At 40.1% G+C, this 15,555-nt stretch overlaps 2 protein-coding genes across 3 annotated transcripts; both read left to right on the forward strand.

Annotated features, from left to right (window-relative positions):
• Positions 1–1,627: 1,627 nt before the first annotated feature.
• Positions 1,628–6,625, forward strand: cnr1 (cannabinoid receptor 1). The gene is made up of 2 exons (XM_029677152.2): positions 1,628–1,897; positions 3,434–6,625. Exon 2 carries the CDS (start codon positions 3,484–3,486, stop codon positions 4,888–4,890), a length of 1,407 nt encoding a protein of 468 aa, XP_029533012.1. The 5' UTR covers positions 1,628–1,897; positions 3,434–3,483; the 3' UTR covers positions 4,891–6,625.
• Positions 6,626–11,150: 4,525 nt separating this feature from the next.
• Positions 11,151–15,555, forward strand: akirin2 (akirin 2). Of its 2 annotated transcripts, none has more exons than XR_003865129.2 (5): positions 11,151–11,690; positions 12,842–12,985; positions 13,214–13,363; positions 13,426–13,519; positions 14,168–15,555. XR_003865129.2 is itself a non-coding variant. In XM_029677153.2 (5 exons), the coding sequence occupies exons 1-5, from the start codon at positions 11,513–11,515 to the stop codon at positions 14,176–14,178; spliced, it is 555 nt and encodes a 184-aa protein (XP_029533013.1). In that variant the 5' UTR covers positions 11,154–11,512; the 3' UTR covers positions 14,179–15,555. The 2 variants fall into 2 exon arrangements, 1 of the variants encoding a protein (XP_029533013.1); XM_029677153.2 differs by having other exon boundaries at positions 11,154–11,690; positions 13,448–13,519.

The raw sequence follows: 15,555 nt of genomic DNA on the forward strand, positions 1-15,555 counted from the left end.
GTCCTCCCCTTCCTCCTCTTAGGAGCCTCCATACTCTACTAAAGGCTCTACCACAATGTCACGAATGTGTTAATAAAATGCTTAGTACTTACTTTATGTTTAGTTCAATAAAGTTTTGAATTCCGTCTCATAAAAGTTTGACGAGCACACTGGTCACCCTGGTCCAGAACATCAGGTACTTCTCGTTATATCTGTGTGTATAATGAAAAAAGGAACACTAGTAAATGGGTAAAAATGAACAATTATAAACCAAGAGCTCATTTTTTATTTCAGCCTGTCACGGCTAACCTAGCTGTCACCTGCCGCCCACAGCCTATTAAAACATAATTTAGAGCTGTGTTGACTGTAGAGAACATTGTGGACACTCACTACAGTCTCCTGGCCCAGCCACATTTGTGATTAACCCTGCTGTCACAATACTGAGAGAGCCTCTCTCTCTATCTCCCTCTCTCTCTCTCTCTCATTGCTGAAGTGGCAGACAAGGTTGTCACGCTCTGGCGAGGCTGCCTATGGATTCGATGTCCAATTCTGTTTTTGTTCTGTTTTTCATGTCTCCAACCGACCATTCAATTCATTCTTCCGGCTGGCTTAGGATGCAGAATAAAATATAAAATTCCACGCATAAGAGGTTGGTCCACTCAATGATGACAATGAAATGGAAATGAATTGTCTGTGCTTATAATCATAATTAAAGCCATAAAGAGATAAAGAGATATATATCATTCATTGCAGTTAAATATGTTTTAGATTTCTAATTGGGCAGGCTGTTGAAATCGCAGTGTTTCCTGAAGGAATTTCCATCCTTCTGAGACTCTGTTACAGTATTCTTCCCTGTGCTCAGACCCATTTTAGATGTATGCCCTTTGAGGTCAATATCTACATAAATTGATCTTAAAGACAGACTGAAAATGTGCCCTCCCACCAGCGATGTCCTTAATCAATAACATGACTGTCTGAGAAGAAACAGATAATGTATCTGAAGAATGGCAAAACATGGCCTAATGATGCAAATAGCCTAATGATAGTTTGACATACTGTGCTACTGAGGAGGTCATTAACAGTGCTCCTATGGCCCAGTTCATGAACACACACTGACGAGGTTACAATATGCATGGTCATTTATATGCAGTGTGTTCCACTGTCTTTAAAACACCCCAACAGATCACTCACTGGTGGGATTCACAATCAGCTTGTTTAATCCAATATTTTCATTCGATAAAGATAGTAATGAACAATGGCTTACCAAATCAACCAAGTTAAATTTCAAGAATATTGTAAATGCCGTTTTTCATTATGACAAATCAATGGCAGTGAAATGATGTGAAAATGACTGATTGTCTTATACAAAGCCTATCTGTAAGTGAACCTATTTGAGCCATAATGCACGGAACCTGTAACAGTAGGCTGTGTACAGCTGTCCTTTTGTCCAATGGCATGGGCATTGGGGACTAAAAATCCCTGTTTTTATTGTGTCTGCATCCTCCCCTGTTCTTGCACTTGACGGCACCAAAATCCCTGCACTTGGTTATAGAAATCTATGCATAGCGCGTTTCATAGCACGTGATGTGGCTTTCTAAAGCAATGCTTCATAAATACGCACATAAAAAAAACTCAGACATCGCAGCAAACAGAACTTTAGACCAGTGCGAAGGGCGCACATGAGAGCGCGGATGCCAAAGGAAATGAGCGCCCATCAAGACACCTTATAAACCAATAAATGACCACTTAGATACTTATATAAATATATTTTCTATATAATGTTAAATGTTTTTACCTTTCCTTGTTTCGATGATTAAACGTATATTTATTTAAGTCAGATACAGCGCGTCAAGGTTGGATTAATGATTGGAGACAGTTTGGGTGGAGGGAAGTCAACACCTGAGCGAGCGATGTGAAGGTAAATACATGTTTTTGTTGTATTTCATTTACCGTTTTAATTTAATAAGGAATCATTTCCCCCCAAATTACAGCGTCATGTATAATTAAATGTATTGCGATTTATTCGGCTAAAATAAATTATTTAGGCCAATGTGTCCTAATTCAGGACTCTCATTCATTTCACAGTACAAAAACGATACAAACAAAAAACATTTGTATTGACATCAACACATTAACCTAAACGTTAACGAAGCCTATACAATGGCATTGAATAGTAGATCTAGAATTAATTTAAAAAATAAAAGGTGAAACCCAAGGTGAAACCCAAGAATAATAACCAATTTAAGGGAAGCCTATGGTGGTGAAAGTGAAACTAACGTTTACAAAGTAGGGCATTTAGCCTATTAGTCTAATATTGTGAAATTGTAAATGCAGTTAAAAGTTAATATAATGAATTTAGGACTCTTTAAATACATTTAGTAAAATATAAACCTACGTTATAAAGGCTTCATTCACTTTTAGATAACAGTACACCCCATCAGTACACCCCATCAGCTTCGGTATGACTGCACCTGTGTGCACCATCCTATGGCGACTGCTAAGCATGAGAACGATAGCACAGAAGAACAGTAAAGGGAATGTATAACAGGAGCCGTGTTTAGTGATCTCATGTATTCAACCATGAACAAAATCGACTGTCTCCTGTTGCACATGAGTTATCTGACAGGAGTGGAATTTTCTCTCTGTGTGACATGCAGGGCAATAGCTCATCCTTTGCCCATCCCTAATGGTTAGCATACTCTATTCATTTTTTTTTTTAAAGAAGGCTGCCCCTCAGGCTAATGATTATCATTAGATAATTATAAAGTAATATAATTTATAGAATGAGATATAGCAGGTTGGAGTTAAAACACCCTGATGATTTTGCTCATTCAAGCAATGTGAGAAAAACCCAATCTAAGACATGGTTTCATTTTGGCCACGGAATATGTGATTCAGTGCCATTCAATGCCAGTTAAACTGTCATAAAAGAGTATCAAATAACATTCGGCTCAGACACCCGCACATACCCCACAAGACATGCCACCAGGGGTCTCTTCACAGTCCCCAAGTCCAAAAAGAATTCACGGCAACGCACAGTATTATTCAGAGCCTTGATCGCATGGAACTCCCTTCCATCTCCAATTACTCAAGCAATAAGCAGAACTCCCATTACAATTTTTTTTGACAACATCTCATGGAACGGCGGGGACTGTCAGGGGACACACACAGACACTCCAACACACACATCATTGGTTGTTGTTGTATTGTTTGTATTATTATTTTATTTGTTATTGTTTTATTTATTGTGTGTGTGTATATCATGGTATTTTTTATTTGTGTGACTGTCCTTGTCTATTAGTGCACCAGTGTTTTGTTACTTGTCATGTTCTGTGTTTTTTGTGGACCCCAGCAAGAATATCTGCTGCCTCTACAAAAGCTAGTGGGGATCCAAAGAACAAAAAGAAAAGCATAATTATGTCTGTCCACAAATATTTCTCTCATCATTTCATAGGTTAACCAGGAATCATCTTAAACCGCAGTGTTCACCTCTCAGGCCCAGTCATGAAGTCTGTGCTAGATGGTGTGGCTGACACCACCTTCCGGACTATAACATCTGGACTGCAGTACCTGGGCTCCAACGATGCCATCTATGATGACACCACCATCAACGCTGACTTCACTAAGGGTGGATTGTCCGTCCAGAAGCCTCTCTCTGCTTTCCTCAGTAACTCTTTCCCAGACAAAGTGCCTGGAGATGAGGAACTCATCCTCAAAGGCATCCCATTCTTCCCTACCAATGCCACAGACCTGTTTGGCAACCGGAGTGGCTTTGGAGATGAGGGAACCGGAATCCAGTGTGGGGAGAACTTCATGGATATGGAATGCTTCATGATCCTTACCCCTAGCCAGCAGCTGGCTGTGGCGGTGATGTCACTCACCCTGGGCACCTTCACGGTGTTGGAGAACCTTATCGTGCTGTGTGTGATACTCCAATCCCGCACCCTGCGCTGCCGCCCCTCCTACCACTTCATAGGAAGCCTGGCTGTAGCCGACCTGCTGGGCAGCGTCATCTTCGTCTACAGCTTTCTGGACTTCCATGTGTTCCACAGAAAAGACAGCCCCAATGTGTTCCTCTTCAAGCTGGGCGGAGTCACCGCCTCGTTCACAGCCTCTGTGGGAAGCTTGTTTCTCACTGCTATAGACCGCTACATCTCCATCCACAGGCCCCTGGCCTACAGGCGCATCGTCACGCGGACCAAGGCTGTCATCGCCTTCTGCGTGATGTGGACTATCTCCATTGTCTTCGCAGTGCTCCCTCTGCTGGGCTGGAACTGCAAGCAGCTCAACTCGGTCTGCTCAGACATCTTTCCGCTTATCGACGAGAAGTACCTGATGTTCTGGATCGGGGTGACTAGTGTGCTTGTCTTCTTCATCATCTACGCCTACATGTACATCCTGTGGAAGGCCCATCACCACGCCGTGCGCATGCTGAGCCGCACCTCCCAGAAGAGCCTGGTGGTGTACTCGGCGGATGGGACTAAGTCGCAGACCATGCGCCCTGAGCAGACGCGCATGGACATCCGCCTGGCCAAGACACTGGTCCTCATCCTGGTGGTGCTGGTCATCTGCTGGGGTCCTGTGCTGGCCATCATGGTCTACGACCTGTTTTGGAAGATGGATGACGATATTAAGACAGTGTTTGCTTTCGCCAGCATGCTCTGTCTGCTCAACTCAACCGTCAATCCAATCATTTACGCCCTGAGGAGCAAGGACATGCGACACGCCTTCCTAAACTCATGCCAGGCGTGCCGGGGCAGTGCCCAGCAGCTGGACAATAGCCTGGAGTCTGACTGCCAGAACAGGCACATTGCTGCCAACAGGGCTGCAGAGAGCTGTGTGAAGACCACTGTGAAAATAGCCAAAGTGACCATGTCTGTCTCCACTGAGACATCTGCAGAAGCTGTCTAGCTGGTCATCATCATGTCACAGCGATATTGCGTCACGAGATGGGGATGGACCTTCCACAGGATGTAATGAATTACACACATAGCTAAATGCTTCAGCGGTTCATTACTTAATTGTTTTATGTTTACGAGGTGTGCCAGTATAGTGTTCCAGTGCCTAAGTGCCAAATAGATTTTTAAAGGTGATGAAGACAGTGGGATGGGGACTGTTGGCCATAGACTTCATGATGATCAAACTGTAGAAGGCTTAGCATATTTTTTTGTACTGTGAATTCAGGTTCTGAACCAATGATATATTCATTCATGGGATAAGGGGCTAATTAAGTTTTTGAGATTAGATGTATGTTTCAGTATGTTATCAAGATGTCAATATGTGTTCCATGAAGAAGATAAATCATTTAGGCTTTGAGAAGCCAGAACAGGCATTGGCTTTGTCCAGGCGTTATGTACAAATATACAGTGTTGTGTGAAGAGTTCCATTTGATTTACATAAGGGTCTAACTTTAATTTAAGACATGTATGATCCATAAAGCGACAGAGGAACCGTTGCCTTTGTATTTTCTTTTTATACCGACCGGTCTGAGTTTATTTTTTTATGCAGAAATAACTAACAGGAAATCAAATCTGACCTGACTTTGTGTAGACAGCTCCATTGACTGTTTGAGTCATCTTTCATATAGAAGCTGGATGAATCTGAAAACCACAGTCTTCAATTTAATGAAATAAATGTGCCATTTGAGGCCACAGTAAGCTAAATCTGCTTTAAATACTTATGAGATGTGTTCACGAAGTCAAAAATCTACAATGTCATTATAAGGTATTGTGCCTTTCATATCTTTGTCTCTACTCTTGGGTATAGTGGTATGTTTTCAATAAAAAATGAATGTATACCAAACAATTTTACAGTGTTACATACAATGCAGTTCCAAAAAATGATTTCATTATGAGTCTGTCTTTAAAACAGTTTGTCAACGCAACAATGTATTGTATGGCTAAAGCTTGAGCACAGGTCATGAAAATTGAAATCTGGTTGCAGTGTGCTGGCCACACTACCATAATAATCATAGAACTACATGCAATGGATTGAATTCAGATGACTTGTAAGTGGATTTAATTGATTTCAGTACATTTGTGAATAACTTTACAACTTGATCATTTTTTTATTTTGAAATCTACCTTCTGTTCGACACCTCATCAAATTGTGTCAGTGTTACCGTAAACATAATTTAACTTGATTAGGATTATTTTGATATTTGAGGAGATCACAATAGCTACCCTAGAGTAGACATACAGCACAGCTTTTAGATAAACAAAACAAGAAGATAGCCTGTCTGTCAGTTTTTAGGTTGACTGCAGTTCATTCTAATCAAAGGCAAGCCTTTCATTCGTTAGCAGACAAAACATTAGAATGAATCTCTTACCAGTGTTGATGAAAATGGTAATTTTCAATTATATTATATAGGACTTTTAATCTAGAACTATCACTCAGTTAACATTGTTCTTTAGACATTTATCTTGGTGTTAAACTACTACCGACAGCTGTTTACCAGTGTGCTTTGCTGCCTCTTGTAATGTTGAGTGTTGGAAATCAAATGTCAAACTGTTAAGTGGCTTCTGTACTGTGGTGGCATCTGAGAAGTCTTTGGGGGGGGAAAAAAATCTGCGGTATTCAAAGTTTTTTTTCATATTGCAATGTAATGTTTCCAAGCTTTTGAATAAAGTCACAGCTGGTTATCATGTCTTCTGCCCAAGTTCATGATTATTTGATGAAAAGCTGTAGGCTAGTAGGTATAATGTGTTCAGCCTACAAAAGAGAAGAAAATCGCAATAGAACAAATTTGATAAACTGTAATAAGTGACCCCAAGGTCTTGTTCGAATAGCACCCTTCCTTCCTCTTTGAAGTCATCTCTGATAACAAGGCGTTAGATCTGTCACAAATAGGTGTAAGCAGAGATCCACTCATATAACTTATACAACCATACACCCATAGCTTATACACCTACACCAACCATGTCAGGTACGGTATGTTATTACTCCACTCAAGAAGGCAATAAAGGAAGGACACTGAACAGAAATCTATTTCCCAAGAATAGAACGCTATGATGCAGCCTGCAGAAGTCAGAGAAAATACACCTTTTGGCTTCGTGGAGCAGAGCTGTTGTGAAGGAAGTTTTCAAGGAAGTGCATTTGTGTTTATACAGGACCTTCCGGACCCACCTTACCATCAACCAATTATGTCAATGTGGAGCTATACAGAGCCCTCCGCATTGTTACACAATTTGAGAGGGCACAGTATGGAGCTTGATTTGGCCTCTGCACCCCTCTAGAGGCGTTGTAATCGCATCACACCCCTATACAAAGCTTATGACCACATTTTTGGATAAAGTATAAGTTGGCTTTAAAGGGAAGCATGGACTCCTGACGCTTTCCCGCCCTCTTGTGGACGATATACAACACTGCCCTCACTGTCTCACATCCACAGGATGGGAATTTCCCAGCAACTCTGCATTGTCCACTTTATAGGCCTTTTTGGAAGATAGTTAATCAGAACAGGCCTGCTGGGATTACAATCCTGCAGGATGAATAATTATAATATAGTTGTTATAATACAATACAATATAATACAATACAATTGTTATAAACTGAGGGCTTTAGGGTTGTATGTATAAAGCACCTCCGATTGAGCATTGATCTCCAATCAGTTCCCACTCTCCATGTGATCTCATCCATTGTGATCTAAAAATGGCAAAACGTATCCTTAATTAGCACTCATACTCTAAGACGCTTGATACATAGGGCCCCCTACGTGGGACTTTGACAGTGCTAATAGCAGTGCTATGCATATTATAAACAGACAATACTTTTTTTTGAACAGTTCAGATTTACAGCTGAACAGAGACACGTGAAAGAGGCAATGCTATGAACATGATTTCATAGGATGTCAGTTCAGGTATAATCTCTCGTGGACAGATTTTGCATGCCAGCAAAGCCACTACACAACACAACACTAAATAATACATTAATTGCACTATAACGGTGACAAACGGTGCCCGCAAACTGTTAGGGCCTACATACAGCTGTCCCAACAGCAGTGTCGTGTCAGTAGTCCCAACAGCTTATCACTGCTACACCTGGCTATCAGCGGAGCCTTGTCTGGCAGTGAAACAGTTCATTGAGCCTCATTTACTGCCTTTTAAAAAACATAGCTGATATGGCTGCCTTGCTTCAACAAATGTGATTTCTACTGACAATTGAGATGTACATGCTGTTCTGTACCATCACTCATTCATATATCTTTATGTACATATTCTTTATCCCTTTACACTTGTGTGTATAAGGTAGTTGTTGTGGAATTGTTAGGTTAGATTACTTGTTAGATATTACTGATTGTCGGAAATAGAAGCACAAGCATTTCGCTACACTTGCATTAACATCTGCTAACCATGTGTATGTGACAAATAAAATTTGATTTGATTTGACAAACTACGGCATAAGGGGACAACAAGCGCATAAGAGGCAATCCGTAATTTCGATTAAGACATTATTGAGCGAGCTAGGATGGACGTAGTCAATATAACTATTTGTTCAGCACTTTTGAAATGTACAGCGACAGAATTCAGAACATCGGCCATTCTTACAGTGTTCTCCCTGTACACCAAGTCAGAACCGTAGGATAAATAAAGGGGGGTCATATAAGCAGACAATGAAAGTTCTTACAATATTCAATGATTACATTTCTCTAAAACAGGTTATAGGCTACATGTGTACTAAGAACAGTAGGCGAAATGAAGAAGGGAAAATAGACCAAATTATTAGGGTGAGGCACATGGGCTACAAACAGCTTACTACACAACATAGTAATTAGTATTACTTTCTTAACTACCGCATACATATCTCCCTGGCATATTACATAATTTATGCAGCAGCATACATTACATGTTTGGACTCAATGTCCGGCATTCTCTGGATTTATGGTGCTTTCAAGACAACTGGGAACTCAGAACAAAAACAAGGTTGAATCATGATGACGTCAGTGATCTTCAAGTCGTAGCTCTAGAAAGAGGCACGGGTTCTTGACTTACAATTCCGAGTTGGATGACAGTTCAAAACGTATTTTCTAAGTCGGAGCTCGTTTTTCCCCCGAGTTCCCAATTGTCTTGAACTCACTGAAGTCAGATTTCCCAGTTCCGAGTTAACAGTTGTTTTCAGCTGGGCAGAAATCATGCTGGATTGACAGCATGGCCAATGGTGAATGTTTATAATTTTAATCTTGGAAAAGAGACCCTTAATCCCAGACTTGGGACCACACAGCCACTCCACTGAATATCAGGCTAGTGATTTCTTTGCAATGCTTGCAGTTAGCTACTGATTCCTTCCAAACCACTAAATTGTTGAATTTGTGATTTCCAACTTGTTTATGTCCAATAGCAGATGAGCACCGATACGTTTTATCTATAATTTATCTTTGTTATTTCTCTTCATATGGCAAGGATTAAAAAGGATTTGCCAGTAGATTGTAGACTTGATTCATGATGATGACTGCTAGCTAAGATTTTGAAAGTATCAAAGCTAACGTGATTTGGTATTCTTTTATCTGTGGCCAATTACCTTGAGACTTCTTGGATGGGCACTTCTAATGTAACTCTATGGCAGCACCCAAGGGGCTTGAATTTTCAAGCTCTACCCTTAGATTTGGTGGTGACATAGAGTCCCCATGAGTGACAGAACACTGAGCCAATCACGTCACAACTAGAGAACATTACCAACCCCTACTCTCAGTATTTTCCGTTTGCTGCCCCACCACCACAGAAAGCACTAAGCTAGGCTGAAACACCTGCATTTTGGAGCTGCCTTACTCAAGGGAGCAAAAAAGAGACAATGTTTGTAAGTGGCTTTACAATGAATTATTTTTAATTTTTTTACATTGTTTGCAAACTGATATGTGACACGTAATAATGCTAAAATAACATGCAACCCCCCCATAAAAAAAAATATATATGTATTTTATTCTGCCCTGAATGAGGGGTCACCACTGCCTATATAGCCATTTATCTTTACTCATATTTTTCTCTACAGGGTTGGGAAGATCACGTAAGTAAACACTACACCTGTTGTTTACAAAGCATGTGACAACTACAATTTGATTATAGTTCGATTTTTCGTCACTGGTTTCGACAACTCATGGTTTTGCTGGTGTTAGCATCTTTAGAATTTCAAAAGAGAGAACATTCGGCCTGTAATTTGCAAAGAGAGAGCTTTTCTGCACCTCCTCATCTCTTATCTTAACACATATGAACCAGGAATTTAATCGAGCAGCTGATGTATTACGTGAGACTTTAGTTCTGGTTTAACCGACATTCGTTCAGGTATATCTGAAACTGGACATAAACAACATCTAAATAAGGAAGTGCACCTCAAACACAATTGGGCCAGTCCTAAACTGAAAGTATGTAGCCTGCTGACATGGGGATGTCTCATATGAGCGAGAAACGTTTAATAAGGAATATTTTACTTTGTCCAATCTTTTGAAAAGTCTGTGGGATTAGCTGTAATAATAGATTTCCTGCTAACGTCACGGGCTGCGTTTAAACAGGCAGATATTTTTTCTCTACTAATTGGTCTTTTGACCAACCAAATCAGAGCTGAGTAAAAAAAAACTGGATTTGGTTGCCTGTCTAAACGCAGCTCATGGTTCTTTCTTCCTGCTGGTAAATAAGTCACATTGCAGCACAGAACAATAGAGAATAGATCTAGAAAAGTACTGTTATTTACAAGAACAATAAAATAAGTTGAATCAAATATGCACATTCAGAAATGAGACAATGACTGGAGGACACGTTTTCAAACGTTCTGTTCTTCGTTAGGAATTAACTAATAGCTTTATTCCAATTCTGTAAATAATTTGAAAGTACTGTGGCATTTAAATTGGTCAGTGCTATGTGGAATCCTTGGGACGTCCCTACCCGAAATCCTTACCCTAACTTTAACCCCTACCCTTAGCCTAACCCTTACCTAAACTCTAACCCTTATCTAAACCTTAACCCTTACCTTAAAAATTTTACATTTCAATGAACGTCCCAAGGATACCAGATTGCACACACCCATTTCAAATTGGCGAGTGCTTTTGGCATTCACGGTTTATGTGGGGAATGTAGTGCAAAGGCGCCAAGTATTGCATATGAACAAGTATAAACTGTATACAAAAATAAACTACATGAACTAACACGAGATTCGTTAAGTGCGCATGCCCATGAGCTCAGAATGTAAAATGAACGTTGTTTTGACGCCATGTTGGTTGTCATCGAGGAGAGAATTTGACAACGGCGCTGGGAGAAGGAAATGTTTGTCCGAAATCTACTGTCATCTGGTTTTATATGATCATTCACATACAATAATTGATTGGATGAATTTCTACTAACATTAGGCCATTACAGGGTCTGCGTTTTGGATGGTATTAAGACTCGAGAGGTGAAAAACGAAGCCATTTGTGCATAACCTGAATTTTCCCTTGAGCGTAGTCGAAGAAAGCCAGCGGAGGGACCCAGTCACAGGAGCTCTGGTGTGCCCTCTGATAGCGAAAACCACAGCTTTCTCGTTTTTATAGATCCATAATATTGCCAACGGAATGGCTTGTGGGGCTACTTTGAAAAGGACTATGGATTTCGATCCATTGATGAACCAGGCGTCACCCAAAAGGAGGAGGTGCACCCCAATGTCTCAAGCCGCCTCGACTTCTTCACCCCAGAAATATCTGCGTATGGAGCCCTCACCATTTGGAGAAGTGTCGTCCAGACTCACAACGGGTTAGTAACAGTTAATAGCTACTAGATTTTAAGGCAGGAGTGTGAATCTATGAATGAAAGGTGTTGTTAGGGCACCTTGATGAGATTAGCTATGTTAGCGTAGCTAACTACTAACTAGTTGGCTAAGCAATATCAAATGCATGACTAGTAGCTACAGTAAGTTAACGATAAACTTGTAAACACTTCTTGCATTTGTTGTTGAAACCTGTGACTTAGGCACAACTGTTTGTTCAACTAGCTTGCTAACTAACGGCAGCTAGGAGGCCGGTGCTAAACCTTCAAGCTAAGCTAGCTAGCATAGGTCTTATAAATGAGCATTTTACATTTAGCCAGACATGTATCTGATAAATACTTATTTAACAGCAACAGGATGATGCCATGTAGCCATATGGGCAATATATTAGTCAAATACTGGTGTAAAGTACTTTAGGTTTAGTAAAACTACTTTACATCTTTACTATTTTATATTTTTGTTTACTTTTACTTCACAACATTCCTTAAGAAAATAATTTGCTTTTTACTCCTTACATTTTCCCTGACACTTGTTATAGTTTGAATGCTTTAAAGGACAGGAAAGTTGTGTAATTCACACACTTTATCAAGAGGTTATCCCTACTGCTTTTGATCTGGTGGACATGCATAGTTTGTAAATTATGTTGGAGTGTGCCCCTGTCTGTCTGTAAATTTACTTAATATAATGAATTAGGAATTATTTATACTTTTGATACTTAGGCATATTTTAGCCATTACATTTACTTTTGGTACTTAAGTATATTTAAAACCAAATGCTTTTAGGCTTACTCAAGTTGTATTTTACTGGGGGACTTTTACTTGAGTCATTTTCCATTAAAGTTATCTTTTACTCAAGTATGACAGTTGGATACTTTTTCCACCACTGGTCAAACATGGCCTAGTCTTTGCAGTGGAATTGCTTCCTGCAGGGGTTGGGATGGGGTTCTCATTTGCTACGGAAGTGGATAGCTCGTGTTTTGTAGCCTTTGTCCTTGAATTAAGGTCATATTGTTGTTAGTTACTTAGTGAAGTATCAAGATGACTCACAGGGTATATTGTTTGAGTATGATGTGCAATTTCGTATTTGGAATGATTGATTAGCTTGACCTAACCACATCTTGCCCTTGTTTTCCATTCAGAGCAAATCCTGCACAATATCAAGCAAGAGTACAAGCGGATGCAGAAGCGAAGGCACCTGGAGAACAGCTTTCAGCAGACCGAGGGCTGTTGTCCCCTGGAGTCACAACCCCATAGCTCCATCCTTAATGGGTCCAGTCTGCCAGGTATGTCCAGTCTGCTTTTACTCAGGAAGGACATCAGGAGGAATAGACACATATGAGGGTGTTCATCAAATGGAAACCATTGGTTACCTCACAACAATTGTTATCCCTTTTGTTAGCTTGCAGTTGTATGTCGCTTGGCTTCATTTAATGTCATCATTTTATTGGTCAAGTTTCACATGTGGTTTTGAGAATGTTCTCTTTGATAATGGATACTTATTCTCTATATAGGAACATCTTCTGGTGCCGTCTCCCCATCTAGAAAAGAGCAACCTCTATTTACCTTGAGACAGGTTGGGATGATCTGTGAACGACTACTTAAAGAACGAGAGGAGAAGATAAGGGAAGAATATGACGAAATATTGACAACAAAACTAGCAGGTGTGTTGGAGAAACTGTTTCTGTGACCTCTGCAGAATATATAGCACTCTATTTATTGTCAGACCTTTTTCTCTCTTTTTGCAGAGCAATATGATGCTTTCGTTAAGTTCACTCACGATCAGCTAATGCGGCGATTTGGAGAGCAACCTGCTAGCTGTGAGTAATATACTTCCCTCTGTCAGTGCAGTGTTTCCCATATTATTTTAGCAGCATCGCACCGCCGCTGCTAAATTGTTGCCACCACACCCCTACAATTTGACTGGGGGAAATGTGGCAACTCTAATGACTTGGAGGATGGAAAGGCTTTCCCAAAAACCTTCTCAATTAAATGTTAACTTGCTATAAAGTAGCCTATGCCTACCTGGTAAAATTATATCATGATTATTTCCATCAATCCAATGGGCAATTGTTTTTCAAATGCCATCACATGTGCTACAGAAACATTGCTAACCAAACAGTCCTAGGTGCGTGATGACTTGAATAAAAGGGTAACATTAAATCTAAATATCTTAATGTTTTCCAAACCTCGAAGGTGGTCTCCTGGTGTGGTTTTAGGATTTCTGTGTACTTGGAACATCCAATTGTGTTGCTTTTCTATGTAAAAAAAAAGTGATTGGAGAGTGAACCTGAACCCCCCCCCCCCCCTTTGTGACTCTTGCCACTGCGGAAAGAACACCTAGGGGAAACACTGACATGCTTCCTCCCTTCTTTATAAAGACCCCTGTCACTTCTGTATCATGCTTAATGTATATTGAACTTTGTTCCATGAATCTGTATTCATAGCTGCTCTCTCTTCCTCCCCAGATGTTTCCTGAGTGAAACCTCATATTTGATGGAATACCAATTTCCCATTTTATTATTGCTCAAAGCTTCCCATTTGATTATCTGCCAACCGTATTCTCCAGAGACTCACAGGCTCTATTTGGACTTGTAGCAGTGCCATATCTCCCCTGTGGGCTTAGGATTCCTCAAGCTTCTGTCAGTGGCAACTACGTTCTCTTCAGCGACTGGTATTTGTGCTGCGGCTTAAATGGCACCCAATTTACTACTTTTGGCCAGCGCCCATAGAGCTACGGTCAAAATTAGTGCACTATATATAAAATAGGGTGCCATTTTGGATGAAACCTTGGAGTGCTTCCTGCTGTCAACACATATATGGACCTCTGCTACCTATTACTCTACCAGTGGCCTCCATTGTTTTAATTGCTGTACTGATATTTATTAGGCCTTTTTATAAAGTGACCTGCCATTCCCAACTCTGCTGACCTTGTCTTAGATCTGTTTGTGCTCTTTCCAACTACATTGTTGTCCTTGTCAAGCTAAGACCATGAGTGACAAGGAGTTGGCATTATAGCCCAAACAGACTGGCACTCAGGCTATGACTCTGCCACCACACATTTAGATGTATTTTGTTCCATAAACATGTTTCTTTGTTTCAAAAATGGCAAGACAACTATTTTATTTTTTAATCAAATCAACTTCTACAGTTAGGAGGGGTGGTCCACTACAAAAGAGCAGATAATCCAAGGAAGCTTCTGGACTGGACTCCAGGAGAGGACATCCTACGATCTATCAGCTATGGTTACATTGTAATGGTAAATGGCCTGTGTAAATTATGTCGTTTTGCCTGACCTTTGTTACAGTTATCCTTTAAAAAAAAAATTAAAAAAAAAAAAGTGCTATTTTTTTCCCTGTTTATATTATTGCCTATGTAGCTTAATGGACTTGGGTTGGGTAAAGCTAATGAATAATAGGTTTACATTAAAGGATGTTCCAGTTTCACATTGTCTTTTTCATAGTAAAAAATGCTAGAATAGTTGACATCTTTGTTCAATTTATCTCTTCCAAGTGTGCCGGAGAAGGTTCCACTTCAGTGATTGCTTTTGATGGTGTTGATTTTGGACTGTGTATAATCCATCTCCTCCACCATTTGAGAAGGAGTACTTTGAAGGTATTTTATCTTGTCCAAACACATACATGTTCATAGTGGCTAGGTTTCCATCCAATTGGTGATAGATTTTCAGGTGAATATTGTATAATCTGCATAAAAACAATGTTAATTTTTCCCACCAGATGTGTTTTCATTGAATTGACTTGTTATGGATAAAAGGCTGTGCGTGATGACGTAGTGGACATACAAATGCATATTGTGGTTAAATTCCCATGTATCAAATAAAAATGTTAAAGTTAAA

This window comes from Oncorhynchus nerka, linkage group LG13 (genome assembly GCF_034236695.1).
Source record: "Oncorhynchus nerka isolate Pitt River linkage group LG13, Oner_Uvic_2.0, whole genome shotgun sequence".
Lineage (NCBI taxonomy): Eukaryota > Metazoa > Chordata > Actinopteri > Salmoniformes > Salmonidae > Oncorhynchus > Oncorhynchus nerka.